The 11,879-nt window shown below is 23.6% G+C and overlaps 2 protein-coding genes across 2 annotated transcripts in view; both read right to left on the reverse strand.

The window, feature by feature from the left end:
- Positions 1-4,595: 4,595 nt before the first annotated feature.
- Positions 4,596-5,972, reverse strand: Phum_PHUM061370 (epithelium specific ets factor 3, ese3, putative; the record flags this gene model as incomplete). The annotated part of the gene is made up of 4 exons (XM_002423433.1): positions 4,596-4,695; positions 4,812-5,445; positions 5,564-5,785; positions 5,909-5,972. 4 exons carry the CDS (start codon positions 5,970-5,972, stop codon positions 4,596-4,598), a joined length of 1,020 nt encoding a protein of 339 aa, XP_002423478.1.
- A 3,500-nt stretch (positions 5,973-9,472) lies between these two features.
- Phum_PHUM061380 (alpha-N-acetylgalactosaminidase, putative) overlaps positions 9,473-11,879 on the reverse strand; it is a gene marked incomplete at both ends in the record, with an annotated part of 6,472 nt that continues 4,065 nt past the window's right edge. The window contains 5 exons of the mRNA XM_002423434.1: positions 9,473-9,769; positions 9,847-10,011; positions 10,094-10,291; positions 10,378-10,539; positions 10,652-10,746. Of these exons, the coding sequence (XP_002423479.1) occupies positions 9,473-9,769; positions 9,847-10,011; positions 10,094-10,291; positions 10,378-10,539; positions 10,652-10,746 (917 nt within the window). The remainder of the gene's footprint in view (positions 9,770-9,846; positions 10,012-10,093; positions 10,292-10,377; positions 10,540-10,651; positions 10,747-11,879) is intronic.

An 11,879-nucleotide genomic window follows, 5' to 3' on the forward strand; every position in this document is an offset into this window, starting at 1 on the left:
TTTTTTGTCCTTTAATTAATAATGTAAGGGTTGGTAAAAATTCTTTCCACTCTCTCTCTCTCTTCCAGAGCCTTATTATCGGGACCAAACGTTTGTTTGACTTAATAGTAAAAAAAAAAAAAAAAAAAAAAAAAAAATAAGGTATAAATAAACCGATACCTTTTCCCCCCTTCCCCTCCCCCCTCTACCCCCCCCCCCCAATAAAAAACCTTTTTTAATAGATAAAAAAGAGACGGATGAACCTTTCTTTCGCTAAAAAAAAAATTTATTTAATTTGTGTGTTTTTTTATTGATTTATTAATGTCTAGTCATTTTGCTTGCTTATTTATTTTATTACTATTATTATTATTATTATTATTATTACAGCTTTGCTTTTTTTTTTTTGTAGTTTATTAATGATTGATTGATTGATTGAATTTTTTTTGTTATGCATGACATAATAATGATTATAATAATACTTTGATTTTTTTTTGGAAATGAATCGGCACCAATAAGTATTATTAATAAGAGGGAAAAGATAAAAATAAAACATGTCTCCATTTTTTATTTAATGTTATTTTATTATTATTATTATTAATAATAATAATAATGATAATAATAAAAAATCGATATAATTTTATATATATATAAAATAAATACCATCTAGTCTTATTCTTGCGCTTTTATTTATTTATTTATATAAAATTATTAATTCTTATTTATTTATTTATTCATTAAATTTATCTTTAATAAAAATAATAATAATAATGAAAAAAAATTAGAATAGTTATTAAAAAAATTTATTTATTTATTTTTTTTTATTTTTTAAATTAAGACTGACAAATGAAAAAAAATAATAATAATTTTAATAATAATAATAATAATAATAATAATAATAATTAAAATTTTTTTTTGCATTTTTTCATGTTGTTTGAATAAATTATTATAATTTTCTTTTTTTTTTTTTTTTTTTCTATTTTTTTCTTTTTTCTGGCTTTTATAAAATTATTTATTTATTTATTTATTTATTGAAATCCAATTTATTACGTCATCATCATCATTATCATCCTTTTAAATGCTTACATTTCACGTCATAATCATTATCATCATCGTCGTGTTCGTCTTCGTCGTCTTCGTCACACTCATACTCGTCATTATTTTATTTATTTATTTTTTTTACCATCATCATTATCATTATTATTTATTATTAAAAAAAATAAATAAACAAAAATTTCGTCGTTCGTGTACCGATGATAATAATAATAATAATAATATTGTTGTTGTCGTAATTAAATAAATAAGTAAAAAAGGGCGTTTAATAATTTTTCTTGTTTTTTTTTTTTTTTTTTTTTCTGTTTTTCGTAAACCGCGAAGTAGACGTAATAATAATAATAATAATAATAAAGGAACTGAATTGTTTAGGAGCGGATTTAACGATGTGTCAAAATATTATTATTAACCCGAATTTCGTTTAAAATTTTTTTTTTTTTTTAAATCGAATAAAACAAATGAATACAACGGTCATAAAAAAAAAAACAAGATGGCGGTATGATTCGGGGTAAAATTCCTGAAATAGGGAGTAGGTAGGGATAAGAAAAAGGGAAATTATAAAGATTTTCCCATAATAATAATAATAAGTATTTTTACGGAGAATTTCCGGGGGGTAAGGGGTCCAAATCGTAATACAAAAATACTCGTTGATGATTATCGATTGTCGTCGTTGTTATTATTATTATTATTATTATTATTATTTTATTTTATTTTATTCAGGTACGATATCATTAAAAAAGAAAAATTATTTTTGGACCATTTTATTTAAATAAATAATTAATAAATAAATAAATAAAAAAGTACCCGAAGCTTTTAGCGTCCTTAATGCCTGTTGAGTATTTTATATATATCTTTTTTATACGTGCAAAAAATTTGTTTTATTAATCTACATATTGTCAATTGTATTTTTTAATAAAAAATTTTAAAATACATAATAATAAAAAAAAATTACTTTTTATTAAACTCGTAATAATATTATGTATGTATAATAATAATAATAATAATAATCAATAAATCGATTGTTTTCTTCTTATTCTTCTTTAAAAAAAAAAAAAAATAGTTATTTGTAAAAAAAAATTTTTTCGGGTCCCGTTAAATTGTTTAAAAATTAAATAAAAAATATTTTTTATTAATAATAATAATAATAATAATAATAATAATGATTAATAGTCTTTTTTTATTTATTAATTACGATGATGTTGTCTATTATTGCCAATGTATAAATTAATTAATTAATAATGTTTCGAAGAAAAAAAAAATTTTTTTATATATTTACGAACGCACAATTTGCTTTTATTAAATTGTTTAAATAATATATTTATTGATTGTTTATCACCCCCACCACCACCACCAATCACTGATTTTAAAAAATACATTATTATTATTATTATTATTATTATTATTAAAATATATTTTTCTCTTTTATTAAACAATCGTTCATTCATTTGTTTGTTATTGTTGGAAAAGACTTATAAGTACAATGTATTATCGAAACGTTTTGATTTCTTTTATATTTGGGGGGGGAGGGGGTCAAAGGTTAAAAGGGGGGATAAGTAGATGGGTAGGTAGGTAGGTAATGAAACCCACATAAAATTTTTTTTTTTTTTTTTCATTTAGACGGCTTCAATTTTTTTTATTTATTTATTTTTTTACTCGATTGTTAATATTATTATTATTATTATTATTATCAATGTGTTATTAAATTTAATATATATTTGTCTTTATAATAATAATAATAATAATAATCAAAAAAAAATTCTATTTTTTCATCTGAAACTAGTAATAGTAATAATAATAATAATTTTTTATATCGTGACTTGTATTGTTAGAACGAATTCGTACTTTTCCATTTGTACACAAAATGTTTTTTTTTTTTTTTTTGAAATTAATTATAGTATATAAATAAATAAATAAGTAATTATTATTATAATTAATAATAATGATAATGTTTTTAATAATAATAATAATAATAATAATAAAATGTAACGGCTAAAAAATCAATATTTGCTTGTGTATAGTTTAGTAAAAGTTTACAAAACAAACAAACGAACAAACAAAAAAACATTTTTTCTAAGAATTAATAATATATATTTGTTTTTATTTATTTATTTATTTATTATTATTTAAATAAATAAAAAAAAATGTGAAGTGAATATATTAATAAAAAAATAAATAAATAATGCGAGTTATATATATATATATATAATAAGATGAAGCGAAAAAAAATATTTGTTTGCAATTTTTTAAAATCGTTTTAGATTAATATTATTATTATTATTATTATTATTATTATTATTATTATTAATTAATTAATTAAAAATAAAAACAGCAATTAGTGAAAACAAAAAAAAAAAAAACGTAAAAACAAAAAAAAAAAACTTTTTATTTATTTATTTATTAATTAATAACTTGATCATCATTATTACAACTTCTACTTATTCTTATCTTCTCATTCCTGTTTATTGTTCAATCATCATTATCATCATCATCATCATCATTATCATTGTTATTGTTATTAATAATTCAAGTTAATAATCAATCAGTCATTTTTTTATTTATTTATTAATAAATGTATATATGTTGGAGTAAAAAAAAAGTCATCATCATCGGTTTTTAATTAGTCTATTATTATTATTATTATTATTAATGAGTCTCGTTGACGTTAATTAAGTGGGAGGAATTATGTGTGCGTGTGTGCGTGTGTAAAAGAAAATGAAAAGATGATCGTGTGTGTGCTTTGAAATGTAGAAGATGATGATGATGATGATGATGACGACGACGACGGGGGAAGGAAAAAAAAAAAAAAAAAAAGGAAAAAAAAATAAAGAAAAAAATACCCTTGTGTGCCACCATGGCAACGAAATCGGTGTGGCCTGGGTAGACGCTACATCGATCCACCTTCAGACATTCAATTCATTCACTGGGGAACCTTTTTTTTTTTTTTTTTTCCTCTTTTCTTCTTTTTACTTTGTTTTATTATCATCATCATCATTATTATTATTATTATCATTCTTTCTTATTTCTTTTTCCTCTGGTGAATCACTTTTTTAAAAAAAATTTTTTTTTTTTTCTTTAATTAAGCATCCACCTTCCCCTACCCCCCTTCCCCCCGTACTATTTTGTCGAATGAATCAATTCACGCATTAATTTTATTAATAATATCATTTATTATTATTATTATTATTATTAATATTTTATTTATTTAAAAAAAAAAACGGTTTATACAACCAACAACAACGACAACCACTTATTTTTTTAAGTTTTAATTGATTTAAGTACAGAAAAAAATAAATTTATTTATTTATTTATTTATAATCGATTATTATTATTTTTAATTATTTTATTTAAAAAAAAAAAAACTTAATAAAATAATAATAATAATAATAATAATGTTTTTTTGTTTAATAAAAGAAAAATAAGAGTAAAATTTTATGTTCAAATTCGAACATAAATACATAAAAATGATGATCAATTATTATGTACATTAATTTATGTATGTTTTTATAAATGATACATTTATTTATTTATTAACTTTAAATTTTCAAAAAGTTTATTTTAATAACAATTCAATGTCTAAAATTAGGATTTTCCGTTTTCCAACCTTTTGCTGTCGGTCCAAATTTATAAACCAATCTCCTTCCCAAAACCGGTTGTAAAACTTTACTCCTGTAATAATACCTAAAAAAATAAATAATTAATAATGATGATGATGATAATATTAACAGTTAGACAGTAGGTGGGGACGGGGGGGGGATAAGAGTGACGTGACGTCATTGACTAACCTCATGGCTCGACTTAATTTTTCATAATTCATTTTTTCATTTCCCTTTCTGTCCCCCCATATTTTAGCAACTTTTTCACTTTTAACAAATCTAAAAACTCCATCATCGTGATTTTCCCAACAAATAACGCTCGGACAATGTTTCGGATCCAAAAGTAAATCCCTTATGAATTCCCAAAGTCTCCCACTTTTTTTTTCCGCTTTTTCCTTTTTCCCTTTCATTCCGGGCGGTCTTCCCGGCGGTCTTTTTCCGTTAACAAATTTTTTCGTTTGTTTTTTAATTTCCACGTCGCTTTGTTCCGTGTCGGAGGACACGTACAAATCCGATTTTCCGTCTTCGCACGTTGTCGACGTCGACGTCGTCGTCGTCGAATTTTCGACGACTCTCGTCAAATTGAATTCGAACGGATATGGTTCCGACGCACTATTATTATTATTATTATTCAATTCGTTCGAATACGTTTCCGATGGTCTTATCAATCCGTAGGAAAAAGGTTCGTTATCAGAATTTTTCATTGTTAGCGGGGATATAAAATCTTGTGGCATGTTCGATGATGACGTCAGAGTTTCCAATTTAACATCGTTTTTACCATTTTCAAATTTGTAAAGGGATGTTATGTCTTCAAATTTATGCACTGAAATAATAATAATAATAATAATAATTGTAAAGACTTATTTTGCGTTATGGCGGTGGTGGTGGTGGTGGTGGCGGTGGCGGTTTTTTTTGTTTTGGTAAAAGGGAATAATACTCACTGGATCTGTGAAGTGCGTGATATAATAAATTTCCATATTTTTCATCGGATTCTAAAAATTCTTTTTTCGTCAACGATAAAAGAGTTTTACCATCCACGTTGAAAGCGTTGGCATTTATAAATTCGTATGGAAATTTTTGACTTTCAGCAACGTTTGCTATCCAATGCATGACGTCATTACTAGTCCAATCCTTCAAATCTTTTCTTTTCCATTCTTCCGTATCTAAAACCGAAAGAAAATTCAATTCGATCGCGATTTCATTTATTAAATTATTATTATTATTATTATTATTATTATTATTTTATTATTATATTATTATTATTATTATTATTATTATGGTCGTACCTTCGTCCGAATCCGTTTTAAAAATTAATTGTTTCGAATAAGCCGTCGTGTCGAGGGTTTTCATATTTCCAATAAATTCTTTCATGTAATCAACAGGCCTTATGTTTTCTTCTTCGTTATAATTAACATTTGGAATAAAATATGATATTAATGCGCTATCGTTTGTCGACTCCAAATATTTCTAAAATAACAAAAAAAAAATTTATTTTTTTGATTTATTTATTTAAAAAAAAAAAAAAAAAAAAAAAAATGGATGAAAGGTAGACAGTAAAAAAACATGGACGATTTTACTCACGTTATAATTAATTTTTGTCGCGTCGTATGTTTCGTACATTTTTCTTCTTCTTCTTTTTTTTATATATATATAAAAATCAAACGTAAATTTTTCAAATCGTTAATTTTTTTTCTTTATTCAAAATCTAAAATAAATAAATAAATAATTAAATTATTAATTTATTTTATATATATAAACAGAAAATCCAATTATCACCACGTTAAAGTAAACTCTTTATTTTTTATTTTCCTTTTTTCAAAATATATATATATATATATTTATTAAAATAAATATAATTGAATATTAATTGAAATACCTGAAAAAATATCAATTATTATTATTATTAATAAAAAAAAAAGATTGTTCAGCATTGTTCTAATTATTTTCCATAGAGATATAAAACAAGCGTTGGTAATCAATCAATCAATCAATCAATCAATTATACTCTTTTTCGTATAAATTTTTAAAATAATTTCACACGTGATAATAATAATAAAAATTGTTTTATTAAAAAAAAATGTCGTCGTTATTAAAAAAAGGTATTTTTTGTGGGAGGAGGAGGGGGTTTGGGAAAAAGATGGAAATGAATTTACAATGGTATAATATACAAACCTTAAATTTTTTTTATTTTGGTTATTTCCTTTTCCATTTACTGCCACGTTGTTTTAAACATTTTTTTTTTTATTTTAAATATTATTTATTGTTACAATTTAATATTATTTTATTTCAATTGTTTATTTTCTAAACACTTTTTTTTTTTTTTTTAAAAACTTAAATTTCGTTTTATTTATCCTTATGGAGAGAGATAGAGAGAGAATTTATTATTTAACGTTATTTTTTTCAAACTTAAATTCGTCTGCTTTCTTTCAGCACTTTACAACAATATATGTAAACATAAAAAATCCTTTTTTTTTTTTTTTTTTTTTTTTTAAACACTTTTCTATTACCCAACAGACAGAAAACTAAATTTTTCATCAATTTAACTCCAATACACGGTGTATGTTAAAAGTCATGGAATAATGATTTTTTTAAAAAATAATGTTTAGTTTGTTATTTTAAAATGACGTCACGTATACAATTTAACTTTTCCTTATCCTCGATCTTTTTTTTATTTTTTTATTTTTACGTTGTAATTTTTTTTGAACGTTAAATGATACTTTTCTTTTTTTTTTAACAATAATAATTTTTAAAAAATAATAATAATAATAAAAAGTTTAAAGTTTTGATGTAAGCTCAAGCGTTTTACAGTTTTAATGTTTATTTTATTTGATGACGTCATTTAAATAAATGTCAAACCTGTTATGTACGATAAACGAGTCAATAAACCATGGACTAACTTACGGTGATTCCCCGCAATTCAAGAATCTAATTTGTGCGGTAAATGGCGAAACAATTTTTTCTTTTTTTTACAAAATCGGTACGAATTTTTTTTTTTATTTATTATTACAACAGCACCTTAAAACCTTAAAAATAATTTCATCCGATCGGTATACTATTAAAAAACCCATAATAAAAAAATTTATCAAATGTAATTATTATTGTATGAAAAAAAAAATTTAAATTTTTTTATTTAGTACAAATTTTAATTTTTTTTTTTTTTTATAAATTTATTTATTTTTCCTAATTAATTAATTACGTTATAAAAACAAATGTTTTTTTTTTTTTTTTGAAAATACAGGAAAACTTATAAAATTTGCCCTAACAAAAAAATTGTTAGGTCTTGTATTTATGTCAATTTTCTTTTATTTATTTATAGAAAACGAATTTATATAAAAGCTTTATATAATATAAATAAGTAAAGGAAAAAAAAAAAAAAAAACAAAATTTATCAAATTTAAGGAGGCAACAGATAATATTGGCGGATAAAAATGACATTTTTTTTTTTTTTTTTAAGAATTAAACGGACTTGGATATATTCGAATGAGTTGTCTAGGCAACCATTTAGGAAATTTTTTGTTTATATAAATATATATTTGAAAAACGTCATCGCTCACCGCCTTCTTTATAATAAAAGCCCGCGTTACACGTGATTGTTGTAAAAACCGCCATTTTCATTGTTATTGTTAAGAATTTTAGCGCGCATTTTTTTTATTACTCTATGTCTGTGATCTTATTTAGTATACGAATTTATATTTTCCTGTTGTATATCGTTCTACTTATAATTTTAAAAGTATTTGAAAAAAAAATTGAAAATATATTTTCGTGGGAGTCTCATATAAATATATTAATTAGTAATATGAGCTGTACTAAGTGAAAATTAATTAAGTTAAGGGTAAATATTTGTTTTTTTCCCCCCCCCCCTCGTTTTTTTAAAAATCGATTATTATTTTACATTGTTATACTGTAACTGACTATATTATTGTGTGTTTTTATGTTAAATATTTTAATTTATTGTACTAATGATTTTTTTTTTTTTTTTTTTTTTTTAGGATATCACATAATCACAGGATTCACAAAAGAAGAAAAAAAAGAGAAAAAATGAAGAAGAGTTAAAATTTATTTATATTCATTTAAAATAATTTGAAGATTTTATTATTATATCACCTGGTTTTTATTTTTGAATATGAGATCCTTAAAAGGTAAGTACAATTTTATTTTCTAAACTGAATCATTAAAAAAAATATAATTTTAAAACATTAACATAAACTTTTTTTTTAAAAAATCAAAAGAAAAATTTACAAAACTCATGTACATGTACTCTTATATATATATATATATATATATATATATATATATATATATATATATATATATATATAATACAAAGAATAATCGAAATTAAGGACACAGCCCCTCAATTAAATCTTATTACTAATCGAAATACATATTGTAAATTTTAAAAAAAATATAATTTTATACACCGAAGAGATAAAAAGAAGAAAAAAAAATACAAAAAACAACAAATATTTTACAATGAGCAAAAAAATTTAATCACATTTATTAAAAAAAAAAAAAATTATATTTATTATCGAAAGGAAAATTTTTAAGTACTTGATTATATATATGCTGTTTAATTAACAATAAGAGAACAATCAAAAAAATCATTATTATTATTATTATTATTATTATCAATCTCTTACTTTTTTAAATACAATGGGGGAAAACAAAAAAAAGGGTATGTATATCCTTTTTATAATTTTTATGTACGTCATAACACGGCAGGACCCTTAAAACCAGGGTGATTTGCCTTATATGTTAAAATATTATATTATATACGCAAGTTTTGTCACGAATTAAATTAAATCTATATAAAAAAAAAAAAAATATTAAAACTAAAAATGAACCTAATTTCATAGTTGAATGGGAAGGAATGGATTAAAGTGGGTTCGGGTTGAAGTAAGAGCTGGTAACCTTGTAGGTTGAGCAATTGGCAACCTTGCTGTACTTTGAGGAACAAACGTTTGAAACGTGAGAAGATTATCGGTTGGCCTTAATGTCGTCGGGGTGGAATATTGTCCGAAACGTACCGTGCTCCTGGGATCCGCATTAACGTTCGCTCTAAGTATAACAACACCCGATGGATTAACTTTAACCTTTATCTTGGTACTCGGTGAAAGTACTCCGTAGGAAACGTTTTCGTATAAATCCTAAAAAATTATATTATAATTTAATCGTTGAAATGTAACGAATTCATCTGCAACCTGATTTCCAGCTTTTTTAGTACCTCCACTTGGTATCCTCCAGAATTGATAAGTCCTAATTCTCGTAATGTTACAGCAATATCTGATGGAGTACCGTCAGTTCTTCTGTTAAGGAAAGCGATGGCATATGAAAAATATCCTTGAACAACAGGAGTTATCGGTCTAGCCCAAATTTCAATTCCTCTATGCTGTATTTATTAATTAATTAATTAAATTTTATTAACGTCAACAAACAAAAAAAAAATGATAACACAATCAGGTATATCAAACCTTATATATTCTTCTTCCTTGAATACCCAAAGGATCTTGATCGACTGCAATAATTTTTCTGTTTTGTAAAATGGCTTTATATTCAGGTCTGATAGTTCTTAAATCGACAGACATTAAAAGTGGAGCAGCCAATATGGCCCAAAGTGCAAATTGAGTTTTTGATTGTTCGTAACTCAAACCGAAATTTCCAACAATCAACTAACAAACAAACAAACAAACAAACAGTTAACATTTTTTTATGATGTTTTAACCGATTAAATAATTTTTTAAAACATTAGACCAACCATGTCTGGATCATTAAAGTGTCCAGGACCTGCATTTGGAACGATGGCATCTTGATTATTTCCATAATAATCGATAATGCTTTCAAGACTGGCCCAAGAATCCTGGATATCGTCGAAATTTCTCCACAAGTTACAACTATCAATAATGGATTTAAAATTTGGCTAAAAAAACAAAAATTTCAAGATAATAATAATAATAATTTCACTTTTAACAAATAAAGTTTGCCAAAATTACATAAGAAAATTAACAACAACAACAACAACAACAACTTACCACAATGCCTGCATATATTTGATAAACTGGCCAACTGCAAGAATAAACCATGGGTCTTCCAGTTCTATTAAGATAATAACCAAATTCCGGATAACCTAATTAAAAAAAAATTTATTTTTAAAAAAAGGGTGTGTGCGTGTGTGTGTGTGTGTGTGTGCGACAAATTTCCCACAGTTTTCATTTCCCACCAAAAAAAAAAAAAAGACACAAATTAATTATAAAAAGTTCAAATGTTTTTTTTTTTTAATGTCATTTATAAAGGGGTTAATCTCGAGACTTGTTCGCCTACACAAAAAACCGTTTAATATCATTTATTTGGGGGGTATTTACCTACCACTTTAGTAGTAGTAGTAGTAGTAATTCATTAATTGGTTGTTTCAAGGTAGTCACCTCTCTCAAAATCAAATAAACTAAAAATAAACTAAATTAATTTATATATGTTTTATTATTATTATTATTATTATTAAAATGAATTAAAATTTAATTTTAAAATGTCATATGTTTAAAATCTTAGTCATCTACTCCCCGACGTTCTTGATATTTTTTTTTTTTTTTTAAATAAAAAAATACCGGTATTTTATAAATTATAACTCTTTTTTTTTTTTTTTTTTTTTGTTATTCACATTAAATTTCACTTTTGCTTTAATAATAATAATAATAATAATAATGATTATTTTTATTTAAAAGTAAAAAACAAAAAGAAAAAAAAAATTAATTTTCAAATGAATATAATAACGACGAGTAGGCGTTTATTGCGAATGGTGAAATCGATGTTTTTTCTTTTTTTTTTTTTTCTCTTCTGATTTAGTAGTACGAACACGCAGTCAGGCACGCAGGCACGTAGGTACACGCACGCACGTACACGCATTCACACACACACACACCCGCAAATTGCAAATTTTTTAACATTTTGTAATTTTTTTTCTTTTTAGGTTATACGATAACGACGAGTACGCAACAAATAATAATAAAAAAAAAGAAAATTTTTAAAATAAAAAAAAAAATCGTCGTCGCGACGTTTTTATAATAATAATAATAATAATAAAATATAAACCTTGGAAAAATTTTAACCTTTTTTCGAAATAATAATAATAATAATAATAATATTTTGTCCAAGTCATTTAATTTATATTAAAAATTCAAAAATTTTTTTTTTTTCGGGGCCTTGAGAATTTTTCGATTCCGTCACATCGTAAAAGATCAAGGGAAACCCCACTCCCCCCACTCC

The sequence above is a fragment of the Pediculus humanus genome, genomic scaffold, assembly GCF_000006295.1.
Source record: "Pediculus humanus corporis 1103172107410 genomic scaffold, whole genome shotgun sequence".
NCBI lineage: Eukaryota > Metazoa > Arthropoda > Insecta > Psocodea > Pediculidae > Pediculus > Pediculus humanus.